This window comes from Lytechinus variegatus, chromosome 11 (assembly GCF_018143015.1).
Source record: "Lytechinus variegatus isolate NC3 chromosome 11, Lvar_3.0, whole genome shotgun sequence".
Lineage (NCBI taxonomy): Eukaryota > Metazoa > Echinodermata > Echinoidea > Temnopleuroida > Toxopneustidae > Lytechinus > Lytechinus variegatus.
In genome coordinates this window covers 23,631,862-23,649,487 of record NC_054750.1, presented here as the reverse complement: position 1 = coordinate 23,649,487, position 17,626 = coordinate 23,631,862, and the positions used below count along the sequence as shown (strand labels likewise).

The 17,626-nt window shown below is 36.0% G+C and overlaps 1 protein-coding gene across 2 annotated transcripts; it reads right to left on the bottom strand.

Moving 5' to 3' along the window:
- Positions 1-1,415: 1,415 nt before the first annotated feature.
- On the bottom strand, positions 1,416-13,732 carry LOC121423823. Of its 2 annotated transcripts, none has more exons than XR_005971314.1 (3): positions 13,639-13,732; positions 3,217-3,430; positions 1,416-2,058 (listed from the first exon to the last, which is right to left on the bottom strand). XR_005971314.1 is itself a non-coding variant. In XM_041619322.1 (3 exons), exons 1-3 carry the CDS (start codon positions 11,178-11,180, stop codon positions 1,875-1,877), a joined length of 405 nt encoding a protein of 134 aa, XP_041475256.1. In that variant the 5' UTR covers positions 11,181-11,255; the 3' UTR covers positions 1,416-1,874. The 2 variants fall into 2 exon arrangements, 1 of the variants encoding a protein (XP_041475256.1); XM_041619322.1 differs by lacking the exon at positions 13,639-13,732 and adding an exon at positions 11,174-11,255.
- Positions 13,733-17,626: the final 3,894 nt, after the last annotated feature.

Here is a 17,626-nt window from a genome sequence, read left to right as displayed (position 1 = left end):
TCTTATGAAGAGCAAACAGGAAGGAAAAAACGAGCTGGCGCGAAACGGAACTTTAATAGCGCAGCTTAAGTCGCACTAACCATATTACAACGCAATCTCTAGCTCACTCAACTCCCGCTCAGCGTGACAAAATTTTACCGAGTATATGCTTGGCGTCCCTTTTAACTAGCCAGGAACTTCACTACTTTGAATTGAGAATAAGTCAAAATTAGTGTCATGAAGGTGGTGCGTTTGTTTTACAATATCTACTTAAGATCGTAATAATTGCTTCCCATTACCCGCGGCTCAGGCCCCTGTAAACGACATTGCCTGGGCGGCTACGCCGGCCACTCGATGTGTTGTGAACTGGCAACATCGTACATGTACGTTACGTGGCCGCTCAAACCCGTCACCGTGTATAAACCGCACCCCCGACTTTTGCCTTCTATCCCGCCGAGAAAAAGGTGCGGTTAATACACCGTTACTACGGTAGTGCAAGTTAAAAGGGTGAACCTGAACTTTATAGATATCAAGAGAGAAAGAATGGAAAGTTAAAATGAATAAAAAAAAAGATGGAGAGATTGAGAAAGATGGTGGACTTTCAAGGGCATTAAAAAATCTCATAATAAAACATCATTTTTGTTTTTGTAATTATTCTATTTACCCAGGGTCAGTCAAAATATTAGCATCCACAGGAGGGTGGGATCCTTCCCACCTTAAAACTGAAATCTAAAGAAAAGTGTAGAAATGGATAAAAGACAAAGATCCTCTGCGCATGATTTACCAGCAAATGCAGCTCATTCAGAATTTAACTCTTAGAGCACCTAAATTTACTATAGGCCTACAATATGTGTTTACCATGCTTAGGAAACACATATTTCCTAAGCTATTTTAAAACGAGTCCTACTGCTCGGAAGTGAACAAGTTGCTTCCTTACTCATATTCAAGAACGTTTTGACTAACCTCCTTTTTTAATTGGTTGCTTTGCTCCCTCACATACCCAACAATTTGTTGTCCTCTACATTTCTTCTGCTTGGTCACTTCGCTCCCTCTTACATATTCCTCAAATCTCTTGGCCCTTGCATTTTCCTTCTGTCATTTTGCTCTCTCGCATATATCCCCCCCACAAAATTCTGCTCTGTCGCATTCGCTCCCTCGCACATATCCCAAAATTGTTTTGCCCCACCCTGCATTTTTTTTCTGCTGACAGCCATGTCCTGCCCAACCTCTCTCCAATACCTTGAAATGATGGGGGGGGGGGGTAACTTTAGATATGAGAGTGACTGAACAATTGTAAATCGGTGAAATATCTGACTTTTCTTTTGATTAGTTAATATTTTCTGTGAGTGATTATTGCAAAGGATTATACCCCTTTCTGTACACAAAACATACCAGTATTTTGAGAAATAACAACAGAAAAAGACCACATTCTTCCTGACTGTTCAAATCCTTAAAAAAATAAAATATGGTAATTTTTACTTTCTCAGGCATTCATCACAGGCTCCCCAATTCCTGTCTCTATTTCTCTATCACCCCCATTCTTAATTCATCTTTTTGTCTCTATCCAACAGCTCATTTATAACTGTGGCCTTGTCTATCCTACATGTATTCTATTCTTCTGTCAGCTTGCCGTCATTCCTACTTTTCACAAACTTTTTTCTCTTCTGACATTCAAATCAGAATGAATATACTGTAAGACATCTTCAAATTCAATGAATTCATTTTTGTTACATGCCCAGTGATAAACGTTTTCATTGAGCTATTTTAAATAATCAGAATCCACACAGCGTAAATTTTTTGTTGTAAAGTTGTGCAAATCAATGTTTGTCCAAACTTAAAAGCAAGTAATGTATAAGGTAGGACTTCTGTGTGGTTTTCAGCCTCTTCTCCAAGTTTTAATACAGTCCATTATTGTTGTTGACTTCCACTTTACCCCTCTTGGACTTTCTGGTATTCAGTAGGAGTGGTCTTCGAGAAATTAAGGTGCTGAAGACTTTGGCACTGGTGTCTTTGCAGTATCTGGGAGGTTGTTTGCTGAATCGAAAAGTCTTTTGGGAAATACCTTGGTTTGGGTGAATTCTGTAGGAGACGAATTAATAAAAAAATAAGAAAAAAGAATATTGAACAAAAACAGATACAAGAATGAAAAGATAACTATTCAAAGATAATTTTTCAATCAAATATTCGATTATCCATGAAGAACAATATTCGTTTAGAAATCAAACCTTTTGCAGTGACTTGCAACAAGATAATTTTTTTAAAAATATACATGATGATATATAAACCCTATCTAGCCCCGGGGGGGGGGGGCTTAATAAGCTCCCCTCCCCATCCACATTTTTCATGATAAGTCCACAATGAGAAATGAGGTACCATGATTACTTTTTGGTCAATTCTGCAGAGCTTTTGAGACACCCGGATATTCAGTTACGCAACATTTTATGAGTTTATGTCGGACCAAAAATTGCTCAAAAATATTATTTTGTATACACATTTAATCCAATGGAAATTCTATTTTCAGTCATAATTGACAAATTTATCATTATTCTTGCACTTATTGGTTGAAAATAATCAAATCTTTGCTTTTTATAATCAGAATAGTGCCATGAACAGATCCCATTAAAAAAACTATAAAATACATAAGGCCCCAAAACAAAGAAATACATATGGAATTATAGAAACAATAAAATACATAAGATTAGAAATGTCATTTACCATTTATTTTTGAGCAACTTTGTTAGAAATCATAGAATTTCGGGAATTCTTTAGAGATTAACCTTTAAAACAAAGAATTCTCTATTACGCATAAATTAGCATTACTAATTTATTAACAATAAATAATTTATTAACAATAAATTTTAATGAATTCTGTAACCTTTAGTTCCATGCTTGCAGATTACATTGATGTTGATGTGTGCATTGGTTTTCGTTTTGATCAGAGGCAAGATCTGAAGAGGGGACCAAAAAAGCTCACCTCCCCCTCCCTGGGCTATGCAATCTCAAAGTAGCCCAGGATTATGAGTTAAACCAAATTTTAAAAAATATATTTATTTAGTAGTTTACTGTAAATACACAGTATAGGCCCCGGTCCATGGTTATCCTCCTGATTAGGATAATTTTCATCTCTATTTTGCTACTGAAAATTGAATAATTAAAGCAATGTTCTATCAAAACAAAGGTAGATAAAACAGAATATATATTTCTTTAGAACGCATGTATGATATAGATCCACTGTACCTTCTGAAGACGAGGCGGGAAATCAAATATGGTTGGGACAGCATCCTGTTTAAGACGTATCGTCTGCCCAGGTCAAAGCAAGCATCTTCAAAATGATCAGAACAGAGTACAGAGCTCTTGGAGGAATTCAATGAAGCTCGCTTCATATTGACCATCCTTACTGTGTTACAGTTCCGGTCTTGGTACCGGTTCAGTCCAATGGCTGAATGGGAATCTGCAGCAAATGTAAACACATGTCATAGAATCAATTACACATAATTAAGAAAGTTTGACGTGTCCAAAGGAAACAGATGCCCCCGCAGAATTGTAGTACAAAATGTTTTTTTATTGTTTTATGATGCAATTTTCTGTAAATCAATTAAACTATACACTAAATAAAATAAGATTTCAGTTCTTGATGTTTTAATAAGAGATTACCACAATTTTGTTTATGAATTTTGAACAGAAAAGTTGATATTTCCCCCCAAATTACTAAATCATGGAAATTGAATGCCTACAAAAAAAAACACTTTATAAGTAATATGACATTTCATTCCTAATACATGATTATATACGTGTTGTCCCTAGGTGTCCTGAGTCTTGTCAATCGAGGGGGGGGGGCGAGGAGAATTTGCACAATGGAAAAATTGATATACATTGGGTTTCAAAGCTTAATTTCATTTCGGGTAAATCAATATGCTTTATTTCATTTGAATCAATTATACCAATTTTAGGGCATAAAATACAAATTCAATTCAAACCTATAAATATAGCCCTTGAACTACTTATTTTTTTTAATTCAGGAATTCTGATCAAATGTATATTAAAAACAATCAGTAGGCCTATATAATGTTTTTAACCCTTATGAGACTGGGGGCTGATTTACCCCCTTGTCATATTTTGCAATAAATCCACTGCACAATTTTTTTACCGCATCACTCACTTTTTCGAGTCTCGCGCAACTTTTGAGACCAAAATTGCGACCCCCTGGTATGTGCTTTCGAAATTACACAACATTTTGGAAGTGCATGCAGACCAAAAGTTGCTGGAAAAATGTGAATTTGCGTACAAATCTATGGAAATAGTGTTTTTAGCCATAATTCATAAATGTGCCATTATATTTCCTTTTACTGATTAAAATCAATTAATTTCAACTTTTTTACGGTCAAATATGGTCCCCGACTATTTCCATTGAAACAACAATAAACACATAAGAAAATAAGTGTGATGTTGAAATATATTGAGTCTGTGAACCAAAAGTGATCATTTCAGGGGCATTATTTAGTTAATTAGAGCAAACTTTTGATTTTACGCGTAAATTAGCAATGAGATTTAGGCAAAATTTGATTATAGTTTTTTAGAATATACCATGGGTAATGCGTTTGCCAATCATCGCTGTGATCCCATGATTGACTGCCCAGATCATAAAGCCCCCCCCCCCCCCCAGTCTTCTTAGGAAATGAAATAGCCCAGTCTATGTAGGTTACTGGTAATGTTTTTTTTTTACTTTTTCATTTTTCTTATGTACAGATTTTCAAATTTATTACTAATAGAAATTTTCAGCAATTTCTGAAAATAATGATACAGATACAAATTTTGGCAATGACTCACATTGAGTTGTACATGAAATCAAGTTTTTAAGCAATTCGGGATCTGATAATATGCACTTGTGTATATCATAACTGCGTAACCATGCATGCATTCCAAAAATAGTCTTGAATGTTGTGTGGCCCTGCCATGTTTACGAATTTATTGTAGATAAAAGTGAGCTAATCACATAGATTTGTTTGTTAAAATGATATTCTTAATATTGATTGCTGTGCAAGATTGAACAGGAGAAGAGGAACATGACAAAGCAATCAAGAAAGAGTAAAGGGGGGAAGAGAAAGAGGATTTATTTATAACACACAAGTAAAAAAAATGTGTTTTAAAACACACTGGTTAAAACGTGCCAACCCGGGCCCCAGTTAACGCGATCAGAAATCCATTCAATATGATTGAACTTAATATCATGCAGAAATCAATACGCATATAAATATAATCAAAAAAATAAATTTTGAACCAACTTGCATAATGAGCTGTGAACTTAGCCTGTATTTTGGTGACATCTACCTACACACCAAATTTTTTTAAATCCATTGAATGTTTTTCAAGTTATTGCGCGGAAACCAAGGGGGGGGGGCTGACAGGGGCAACACTTAATGCCCCCTCCGGGCTTCATCTGCAGGGCATAAAAACTCTAGGCCTACTCATCAGCAGGGGCCCGTTTCTCAACACCTGGACAAGTTAGTCCTATTTATCTACCAAACACAGAATTAGTTCCAAAATTACCCAAAAGGATTAACTAGAATCCATTAATATCATATTGATACTATTGGTGGAAAGTACATACCAGACGTAGCCTTAGTCACAAAATAGCAAATTTTCCAAAAGTTGCAAAAAATAGAGGCAAAATATGCTTAAAAAGTACTTAAACATGCAGACATGGGCATTAAATTTCTGAGGAAATGAAATTAACACTAATTCATATCATGATAAAAAAAATCACATGTAAGTGGACATTGAGATATTTATCCCAAGATATAAAATTTGAATAGTTTACGTAAGTAAACCATAAGGCTTTCTTCCTAACATGATGGTTTCTAGTGTTGCTGTTGGATGTTTGTGGTCTATATCATGGTTGTTCCACTTTATATGTTTGTCATTTTGCCTCCGACGAAGATTCTGCTAGGATCGAAAGCTTAGGCCCCCTTTTGACTCTCTAATTTACTCCATTGGCTCTTTTTTTTTTAGATAAGCAGTTTTCAGCAGCTTCTTTTTGCCTTTAACATGATGATAATCAAACAGATTTTCAGGATTCCAAACATCATCAAAAATATATTATCATGGATTGTTAAACTCTTTAGATACCTAAACGCACAATTTTATGAATGCTATGCGTATATTAGAGGAAGAATTTATTAAAATTTTGATAAGGGTCTGAAAACGAGTCCAATTATGGATGACCTGAAGTGGTAGAATCTTTGTCAATTCAATTATTTTACTACCTTAAATTAACACTTGTTATAATTTCTGTGCATTACAATTACTATTGAATGATTTATCCCACTTGTTTGCTATATAATTCATTTTTCTTTAAATTATTACGTAATAAAATTTTCAAATTTCGAGGCTCATTTGAATGTCACAGTCTATCCACATGATATCACTACATAAAGGACAAGTCCACTCCAACAAAAACTTTATTTGAATAAAAAGAGAAAAATTCAACAACCATAACACTGAAAATTTCATCAAAATTGCATGTAAAATAAGAAAGTTATGGCATTCTAAAGTTTCGCTTCATTTCACAAAACAGTTATGCACATCTCGGTCGATATGCAAATGAGAAACTGATGACATCACTCACTATTTCTTTTGTAATCTATTATATGAAATATGAATTATTTTTATTTCTCGTCATTGTCATGTGAAATGAAGTGTCATTCCTCCCTGAACACGTGGAATTACATTATTTTAACATTTTGTGCTTCAGGCAAGGAGGTCCTAATTGTCAAATTTGTAAAAAATGAAATATTGTATAATTCAAACAATAAAAAAAACAAAAGAAATAGTGAGTGACATCATCGACTCTCTCATTTGAATGTAACTGGCTCGTTAATATAACTATTTTGTTCAAAATAAGCGAAACTTTGAAATGTCATTAATTTATTATTTTACATCCGATTTTGATGAAATTTTCAGCATTGTGCTTGTCTGGTCTTTCTCCATTGATTCAAATCAACATTTTTTCTGAGGTGGACTTGACCCTTAAGAAAGAAGTAAGTTATGACAGGTTTGGAGATGTCATAACTATTTGGTCAAGTTGTCCCCGATCTTGGCAAAGAGGGATTCGTGAAACAGTTCGCTAACAGGTAGCTAACTATTTCCAATTTAGTTAAGAAGTTAGAAGACTTAACGGTGTTGAGAAACGGCCCCAGTCTACGCAAGCAGAACCAAACAGAATCAGTTTGCCACACTCAAATTCCCAATTTGCACTCGCATCAATTATTTAGTTACGTACCTATCATTTTATGATCTAGTGCATAGAACAAATGACCATTTTTTTTAGGTCGGAATGTCAACAATTTTCAGCTCGTGCTTCGCATTCCCATTATTGAAATATGTACCATCCTCATGGTTAAACAGTCCTTAACAGGATCATGCTAGAACACTTATTAAAAATTATGTTCGTGCTTGGCATTCTCAGTAATTATCTAGAACACACACATCTTGTTCAGGATCACAAACGGTGCCTAGAATGTTAAATTTTCAGGACAAAATACATCCTAAATACATATATAAAAGTTCCAAAAAAAGTAAGAAAAAAAATTGCTTGCCTTTGCACTTTTTATATAAGGCCTACGTGATTATTTCATATTGATGTTATTTTATAAGAAACCAACTCGCATATTTAATGACCCAGTGTAGTGGTCCACCCGGATACCCCCAACCAGTAATTGGGAGGAGATACCTGCGGGTCACAGTTCTGTGTGCGCACCCTTGTAGGCGACCCAGATTGGCTGGCTCCTCCAATACGCCTTGGAATGTCTTTAACAGATATATGGCACTATATAAATGCTGTGCATCATCATCTACCAACACACCCAAATTTTAAAAAATCTGATGACTTTTGATAAGATATCGTGAGGATCCAACTCGCATATTTAATGAGCTGTGATCTTTGACCAGCATATTCCGAATTCGAACTTAGCCTGTATTGGTATCATCTACCTACACACCCAAATTTGTTCAAATAAGTAGAATATTTCATAACTCATAAAAAAGACATTATCATGCGGAAACTAAATTGCATATTTAATGTGTTTTGACCTGCCGACTCCAAATTCAAACTTGGCCTGTACTATCAGAGGGTCGTGTGTTCGAATCCCGCCATGGACTAGCGTCCTTTGGCAAGGCGTTAATCCACTTTGCCACTCTCCACCAGGTGTTAAATGGGTACCTGGTAGGATGTGAAAGCCTATGTATAATGTAGTATGCCTAGCAATTGAGTCTTGGAACTCTTGTTGGAGTGCTCCCCAGGGAGTGAGAAGGTGCATACATTGTACGCAGGCATACAAGGTTCTGATGACCGTGGTAATACTGAGTCTGGAAAGCGCTTAGTCTCTTAGAGACGTCGTTCCGATGCATTAAGCGCTATATAAATATGTGGAATATTATTATTATTATTACTATGGTGTCATCCACTCCTATGGTGTCACCCACTCCAAGCTGTGGGGAAGTTACACATTGATGCAGAGGTTCGAGCCCTGATCACGTCTTTCGGATTGTGACATTAAAGGTCGTCCCAGACGTAAATAATCAAACCTGATTGATATACGTCTGTCAAAAACTCAAAATACACACACACACTCCTAGTACCAATGATTAATGTTAATGTTTGGACCTCATAGGCGACATTACCCAAAATATGGGTTGCCGGTTGGACAATGCTGTTCTGAATCTGATTTCAAACTCAAGACTTTGGTAAATGTACGCCTTAATACAAATTGGAGTTATGCGATATGACTTTCATTTGGTGGGAAGACATTTAATACTTTATAAAATTAGTTGAAATTAAAATGGATTATATTAATGCTCACTGTTGGTGAACATTTCTACACGATCCCCCTATTGAGATTTATAGTAAATATTTGGAATTATATTAGTTATGCGACCCTCCCTCATGATGATCACAGCATTATTTGTAATGGGGATATATTTCGTTCATATTCTTGTCTCTTCTTTCTCTTTTTAGCCTTTTTTTTGCTTGTTAAAACCTTTTCATTTTTTTTGGGGGGGGGGGCTTGCCAAATTTTATGTGGGTCAAAATTACATTCATTTTTTTAGTGACAATCTTATTTTTCATTTGTCAAATTTTACGCAAGACAAAATTACCTTCGATCATTATTACAGTTAAAACCTTTTTTTAATTTTAATTTTTTTTTTGGGGGGGTTGCCAAATATAACATGGACAAAATGACTTTCCCTTTTCTTATTTATTTTTTTGGGGGAGCTTGCCGAATATCACGCGAACGAAATGACTTTCATTTTTAGTGACCATCACTTTACGTGAGACAAAATGACCGGTGTTTTTAAGTGAGAACCTTTTTTGGAGTTGTCTAATTGTACTTGAGAAAATTCACCCCACCCCCCCCCTACTTTGGAAAATCTTGGATTTACCTCTAGTTTTAATCATGATTAACCCTAAATAGACTGGGCTATTTCGATGCCTAAGAAGACTGGGGAGGGGGGGGATTTAGCGCCCCCTTATGATCTCGGACGTCGATTGCGCGATCGCGACGAAAATTGGCACACATTACCCATGGCATAATCTACCAAATTATCACATCAAATTATGCAAAAAATCTCATGTTTCATTAATTATGCTAATTTTTGCGTAAAATCATTAGTTTGCTCTAATTAATAAAATAATGCCCCTGAAATGCTAATTTTTGTTTCACCTACTCTAGATAGGCATCTGATCAAATTTATTTTTAAAAATTTCAACATCATGTTTATTTTCTTATGTATTCTATTGTTTTCTAAATTTCTTATGTATTTCATTGTTTTTCGACTTTGTTTTTCATTGTTTTTTCAATGGAAATTGTCAGGGACTTTATTTTGACCATGAAAAAGATAAAATAAATTGATTTTAAGCAGTAAAAGGAAAAATAATAATACATTTATGAATTTTGGCTAAAAACACTATTTGTATTGGATTTGTACACAAATTCACGTTTTTGAGTAATTTTGGGTCTGCATGCACGAACGAAATGTTGCGTAATTTCGAAAGTGTGTACCCGGGGTCACAATTTTGGTCTCAAAAGTTGTGCGAGACTTGAAAGTAAAAAGTCAGCGAGCAACGCGGTCAAAAAGATTTGCGCGGCGGATTTATCACGAAAAATGTCGAGGGGGGGGCTGATTCAGTCTTTTTAGGGTTAAGATCATGCGTATACCACGGCAGAGGCGTAAACCGCTGCAGGGGCATGCAGGCTGGCCCTTGATCCCTAGTGGATTTCACCGGAAAAAAAATCCAGATAAGAGAAAAGGAAAGAAAAAGAAGAGAGGGGGGGGAGAAAGGGAAGACTGGGAAATAAACGAAAGGTCCCCCCCCCAAAAAAAGGAGGGGAAAAGAGAGAAGAAAAAGCGAAATCATTAAAGGGTGTATATTATAACTTCATTTATAATTGTTTTTCCTTCTTTTATGGGGGGGGGTCAAAACCTTAACGAAATGTTTTTCTATAATTACATTTAGGTCTACACTCGCGATTTAATAAAAAAATAGTAGCCATCTATATACAAATGATGCGTTAGAGTGGGTCAGTAGGAACTCTGTGTACAAGGTAACCACATGCACACAGTTCCACTGACCCACGAAAGAAACCCATGCATCATCTGTTTTATAGAATGGAATTTTTTTTTTAATAAACCACAAAAATTAATGATTTACTGGATGCATGATAATTTCATGCGTCCGGTAAATTTAATTTACCGACACATGATTTTTTTTACCGGACGCATGATTTATTTACTGGACGCATGATTTATTTACCGGATCGATGCATGAAAATTCCAAAATCTAATGCAGAGCGCAGACACTTTGATAACCCTGGACAACATAAATATGGGCTTAACTGGATAATGTTGCCACAAAGATATTGTTATACCCAAAATGCCAGATACAGCTTTGCATTGACTATATCTTGAGCAGTTGAGGCAGCCTCCGACCTCCAATACATGTAGCTGTGTGTGTGTATGCGGGCCGCGCCGGGCCAGCGCCTGCCTGGGCCTGCAGTGGATATTTCGCTGTGCACAGCCAGCCCAGGGCAGTATAGATCTAACGTTAGATCGTACATGTATGTCTGGACTTCTCAACTAACGAGTATGTGGGCAGTTTTAATCCCAATGACAATTACGGTACCGTATTTGTACTTACAGATCATTTTGCATCCTTTGATTCATTCTGCTTTGATCGAAATTCAAATTTTGACATAAACAAGCGACGGTAACAGTACGCGCGATGACATCACAATGACCTTTTCGGACGATTTTTTTTTTTTTTTTTTAAACAAGTGCACACCTAGTTACCAATAATGCATACAGCATTTCCATTTATTTGAAAGCAGGATAAAAGAGCATTGTAGATTAAATGCCTTGCTCACGGGCATAGGTGCCGCGGCCGGGGATCGAACCCCGGACTTTCAATGTATAGCCAGGCGCCTTAGACCACTAGGCCACGGCACCCCTACTGACCTTTTCGGACGATTGCTTGTTTACAGTGGATATCGTTGCGTTTTGATTATCGGGATATCGTTCATGCAGCCCAGTAAAATTTTTGCATTGCTCTCAACCAATCAGATTGCAGGGATTTTCTCATCCATTACAACTATAAAAAGTTTTAAAATTGCTAAAGATCCAGAGATATCAAAACCCACCTGCTGATTTAGCACTGGGGTACACAAGCCAGGGTTATGCCCAGTGCATGCCCCCCGAATGTTCTACGTACAACCAAGATATAAAAAAATGAAGGAATTAAAGAAACCAAAATTAGGAAAAGTGTAAGGTAAGATATCTGTCTCAAATTTAGATTTGCACGAAAGGTTTTTTCTCGCTTGCTTCATTCGCTTGGAACATATAAAGCAACTTTATTCCCACGTGCCATATGTTTCGGCCTCTTTCTTTCTACTATTTCATTTTTTTTACTCATCATGCTCCTGCCACACAGGGGTTTGCCCTAATGCATGAACAATCATTAAAAATATCATTTTCATACCATGTGACTGGGAATTTTTTGCTCTACCCCTCCCCCCTCCTCGATCCCTGTATCGATTTGACTTGACATGGGCCTATACCTGATGTATTCTGCTTCAATATAAAATCATAACGGATAGAACGCCTTGAATACAGGCCAAACAGCCTAACGACACACACACACACACATTGCCGTGTCACGTGACAATCAGTATTAAACGAGGATGTGTACAACCCTATGGCGACAAGGCTAGTCGCAAAAGTTGAGCAAGTTCTGGACGAATAGGCTTCAATACCCCAAGAAAAGAAGTAGTATCTAGGGACTAATTAAAAATAGTTTTCTTAATGGAGTTCCATGTTAAAATCTAGTAATTTAAGTCCAACTTTTAATTCGCGTGCACTCACTTTTTTAACACAGGAATTAATAGGCACGGTGCCTAGAGTGTCATCTACCAACACACCTAAATTTAAAAAAAAAACAATCAAATATATTTCAATTTATTGCACTGAAACCAAGTGGGGGTGGGGGGGGGAGGCAGGCAAATCAATGGACAGGTGGAACGCTTAATGCCCGGCCCCTCCGGACTTTGTCTGCGAGAGCATAATTACAGAGGAGCTGAATTTGAAGAGGGCCTGAATCAAGACTGAAACATCGCAATACGTGTAAGTGGAGTAGGCTAGGGCACTCACACTAGTACGAGGCCCGGGGGGGGGGGCACTCAGTATATAATGCATAGTGGGTATGTGCCGCGGAGGGGACCCCCATTTTTACACCCAAATTTCCGTTCCAAGCCAAGGCATAGCATTTTTGTCTTATTGAGAAAAAAACAAAGAAAGCTGCTCCAAGGCAAAGCATTTTGTTCTTATCTAGAAAAAAGAAATTTGCTCCAAAGCTTCGCATTTTTTCGTTACGCCATTCCGGTCGCATTGATCTGCTGCAATTTTGGTGAAAAGCGGCCACAGAGCGCTGTCCGACCATCGTCTCTGAGCGAGCGCACCCGGCGGAGGCTGCGCTAGCTGCATCACGGATGCCCGTTCCATAGGATGCATACGCACGTACTCACACGCTGGCGATCGATCCGTTCCAACTTCCAAGGACCCCCATTTCACAAAATTTTAGTTCCAAACCCCGTTCCGAGGACCCTCCTTTTTACAATACTCCCGCTCCAAGCCCAAGGCCCCCGTTTTTGTCTCTCCTGCGGCACACCCCCAACCCTTATTTGTGTCAAGTGCCCCGCCCCGGGTACGAGGTTAGTGAGGCTGGGTAAACTTGCGCCAAGTTGCGGCCAAGCCCGCCCAACATGCCCAAACTGTTGAATAAATTTGTTATTTCAAATTAAAAAAAAATATTTGTCATCTGATTTCAATGAAATTTTCAGCATTTTGCTCTGTATGAATTTTACATTATTTGCTAAGTTCTAGGCCAAAATATCTTCAGCCTGTATAATTCCTCACCATTTTAGGTGTGCAGAAAAGACCAATCCCCCCCCCCCCCCCCCCCCCCTTTGTCTGACTACAGTACACAAACTTGAATACATGGGACTATAATTTTTACAGTACACAGCTTCTTGCAAATGAAAGTAGCAGGTATGGCAACCACTACGATTTCCCATTTTGTTTTCAACGTAATTCAAACATAGCTGAACTTACGAATGCAATGTCCGTCCACATTCTACTAATTAGAGAAGTTGTTTGCAGCTCTTGTTGGCATGAATAACCATGATAACGTGAAATCTAAGCTAAACAGGATCAAGGTTCACCAACGTGCCGACCTGTGAGTGTGACCGTCCCGCGGCCGGATATCGCGATCGATCGAAGATCGGCTTGAGCAAGGTGCAGCCAATCAGCGACGATCTCATATACCCTGCCAGAAAGAGGAGACAGAATTATTTTACATGGACAGAATTTTTTGTGATGTGACACAAAATCATTTCGTCGACAGAATTTTTTGTGATGTGACACAAAATCATTTCATCGACGGAATAGATATTCGCATCGCAACGAAATGAATTTTGAGGACGCAATTTTATTCCGTCTCGACGAAATTGATTATAAGTGTGACACAAAATAAATTTCGTATACGAAATCACACTGCATCATGACGAAATGATTTCGTTGGAGTGAAACACAAATTTTCCTACAGAATTTTCCTTTGAACACTTGGGTGCCATTTCGTTAGATCAAAATTCATTTCGTGTGTACGAAATAAATTTTGTGGACGAAATTACATTTTGTCTCGACGAAAATTTTTTTGTGTGACAAGAATAATTTCGTATACGAAATAAAATTGCATCATGACGAAATCATTTTCATATGAACAAAAAAACTTTTGTGTACGGAATGGCGTGAATTGGACGGAGTATGGCACGCCAAAAAAAGTTTGTGGACGCAATCACATTTCGTCTAGACGAAATTTTTTTCGTTGAGACAAAATTAATTTTTGTGACACAAAATAAATTTCGTGTACGAAATAAAACAGCGTCATGACGAAAAGATTTTGTCTGAATAAAAACACATTTTGTGTACGGAATTGCTTGAATTGCACAGAATATACTGGCGGACACTTGGCGCCCCATACAAATTTGCCCCAAATGAAGGGCATTTCGATCTCCAGCAGCTGCATTTTATAAATAAAATAGCAGCAGACTGCATTCAATTTTGGTTTGCAAGATCCCCACCGCTGGCCCTCTACGTTCGTTGATGCATGCTGAGCAGCGAAGTCGCAGAAACCAAGAACACTTGAATGATTTCACGTGTATTTTCAAGATTTCTATCAAAGTGAGTTTTTAATGTGAGAAACATTAGAGATAGTGCCAATTTGATACTGAAGTGTTTTCTATTTTCCAGGCTTTTAAAAGGCAAGTGGATTTATTAATTGTTATGAAAAAGTAATGGTAAATAGTCACTCGTGTTTAACGCGCATCGTCAAACCTGCTCAAATTTGGCAGGCTCGGTATAGGCCTTGTGATTTCCGTTGCACACAAAGGAATAGGTAATATTTCACAACTCCTTTTTTTAAATTCGAGTAGCACATGCGCGAAATCAACGGCGAAATTAGATCGGTTGTGCGAGGTTCTTGATGCTCTGTATGCTACCCTGTAGTGTAGTGTAGTGTAGCCTAGCCCTAGGTATGTGACCCCCCAAAAATCAACAAATATCAATAAATTTGGTATCATTTAAAGCTTGCTCAAATTAAAGACCTTTCTGCTTTCAAATACCATTAAATGAGTCATTACCAAGTCCAAGAACTCAAATTTTCATCAAAGGAAATTATAACATGTATAAAGTTATTCCAGTTTAGGTTGTGCATATATTCGACCAAATTTGTGATTGTGTTCTTGTCTGTAAATTAAAGTCAATGGAATATACAGAACCGATATTTGTGACCATTTTGAAACCAAGTCTTCAACAGACTTTAATTTCTTTGTTTTTGAGGTAGTTTTGGTATCGTGGAAATGTGAAGAAAGCTCAAAATTGATGTGTTATCATGTTGCTTTGTAATTTTTCTTAATAATAATATGTATAAAATAATTTATTCTAATTCTTCTAATTATGCAAAATAATAATTACTCGCCTCTTTTTTTTGCCAAGTGAAGGTGATCATGATAGATAATTTATATAATTTAGTTGCATTAAAACAGCATTATCATAATGTAGATCATTTCCTAAATGAATTTGTTTAAAGTATTGTTTTTGTATTTTCTAATGTATTTCTCTGTTTTTCTGATAAATTACAAGCTCTTTTTCAACTTTAGTATTGTTATGTTTGTACAGGGATTTTTTTTTACCAGTGAGAATTATCATTTCCTTTGTACTTTGTATGACCAAATGAAAATACAAGTGTGCTATTTTCTGATTATTGTTTCACGAATTTCTAATGTATTCTATTGTTTCAACAGTTTTATATATGTATATTTGTAGCTTTTGATTTCAGAGACAATGGACATTTGATTACATTTTTTAGGAGTGATGAGTGCACATCGTCGACTGGAAAAAAAACACAAGATCACATGCATGTGCACATGCGTATTAAACTCCATTTTTTAGGATTATTTATGCATATTTTTCTAAATTAAGATAAAATGCTTCTTCTTTGTTGACTGATTTTGATTTTTTTTCTTCCATCTGGTGGAGCTTCATGAGGTTCACCAAACTTCACAGAATTTTGAATAGAAAATTATTGATGCTACAGTATTATGTAAAATTTATTCATAATCACAAAAAATGTGACTTCTTGCTGACCAATTTTTTTTTTTTTTGTCTTGAAAAAGGCACAAATCACATACATGTGCACATGTGCATTAAACTCCATTTTCTAGAATTATTTATGCATATTTTTCTAAATTAAGATAAAATGCTTCTTTATTTGTTGACTGATTTTGATTTTTTTTCTTCCATCTGGTGGAGCTTCATGAGGTTCACCAAACTTCTACACATTTTGAAATTTTGAATAGAAAATTATTGATGCTATTATGCAAAATTTATTCATAATCACAAAAAATGTGACTTCTGGCTGACCAATTTTTTTTTTTTTTTCTCCATCTGGTAGAGCTATGTACAATGAGGGTCACCAAACCTTCACACTGAATTTTGAAATTTTGACTAGAAATTTATTCTAAGATTTATTCATAAATCACAAAAAATTATCCTTTGTTTGCTTTATACATGTACAATACATGTATGATATCTCTAGTAGGGATACAACATTTCTACTCAGAATTTTGAAACTTATTAAAATATGCTAATTCATGCATATGGGCAAGTCCAAGAAAAGGTCACCCTAGAAGGCAAAATTTCATCTTTAATTTAAGAAGTTATTTTGGTGGGGTAAGAAAGCCCACATGTTGAATTTTAAAATTTCATTAAGAAAAATTTGATAATATGCATATTTATGCTAATTTGGGGCACCTAATTTGCATAATTGGTAAAATGGGCGTTACGTATGGGACAATTATAAAAACTCATAGAAAATAAAAACAAAACTTGTGAGATTTAGTCATAGGTGGGACATGGACCCCCTAACATCTTATTACTTATGGGGGAAAAAAAGTGATGTCATCTAATTAATTATGCAAATTAGGTCTTGTCCAAGGACGGAATGTCCCATACGTAACATTTTGAGGATGTTTTTTTAAGTTATTTCTCATAATACAATACTTGTATTGTTGCATCTCTGGGAAGTTCTAATTTATAAAGTATGAAAATGTTATGCCCCAAAAAGTTTCAAAAATAGAGTTTACTTTTTAATTAAAAGTTAATTAAAAAATTGTTACGTATGGGACAACATGTTACGTATGGGACATTTACACACAATGTCAATGGGGAGATTTGTGTACAAAGTGAATGGAGAAAAACAAATTTCAAGAGTGCTCTAAAAAGTGATTATTTACCTTTTCTTTAGTTTTTAAAGACTGATTTGTTATGAATACTGATTAATGAAAACAATTGAAGCGAAAAAATTGTGAAAATGGAAAATATGAATAAAATAAAAAACAATAGAAATACATAAGAAATTCATGAAACCATGAAAAACAAGGAAAAAAATGTGGAAATGGCTAATTTCCTTTTCAGTCATATCAAATATGTTTCAATAGAACATTTTAAAAGACAGAAACTCTTTTGTTATTTCCATATTTTA

Excerpts from the sequence above, each read along its gene's own strand:
- LOC121423823 (XM_041619322.1), bottom strand. Across the intron at positions 2,059-3,216 it reads TCCCGCCTCGTCTTCAGAAG|AATTCACCCAAACCAAGGTA; the intron begins GTACAGTGGATC and ends CGTCTCCTACAG.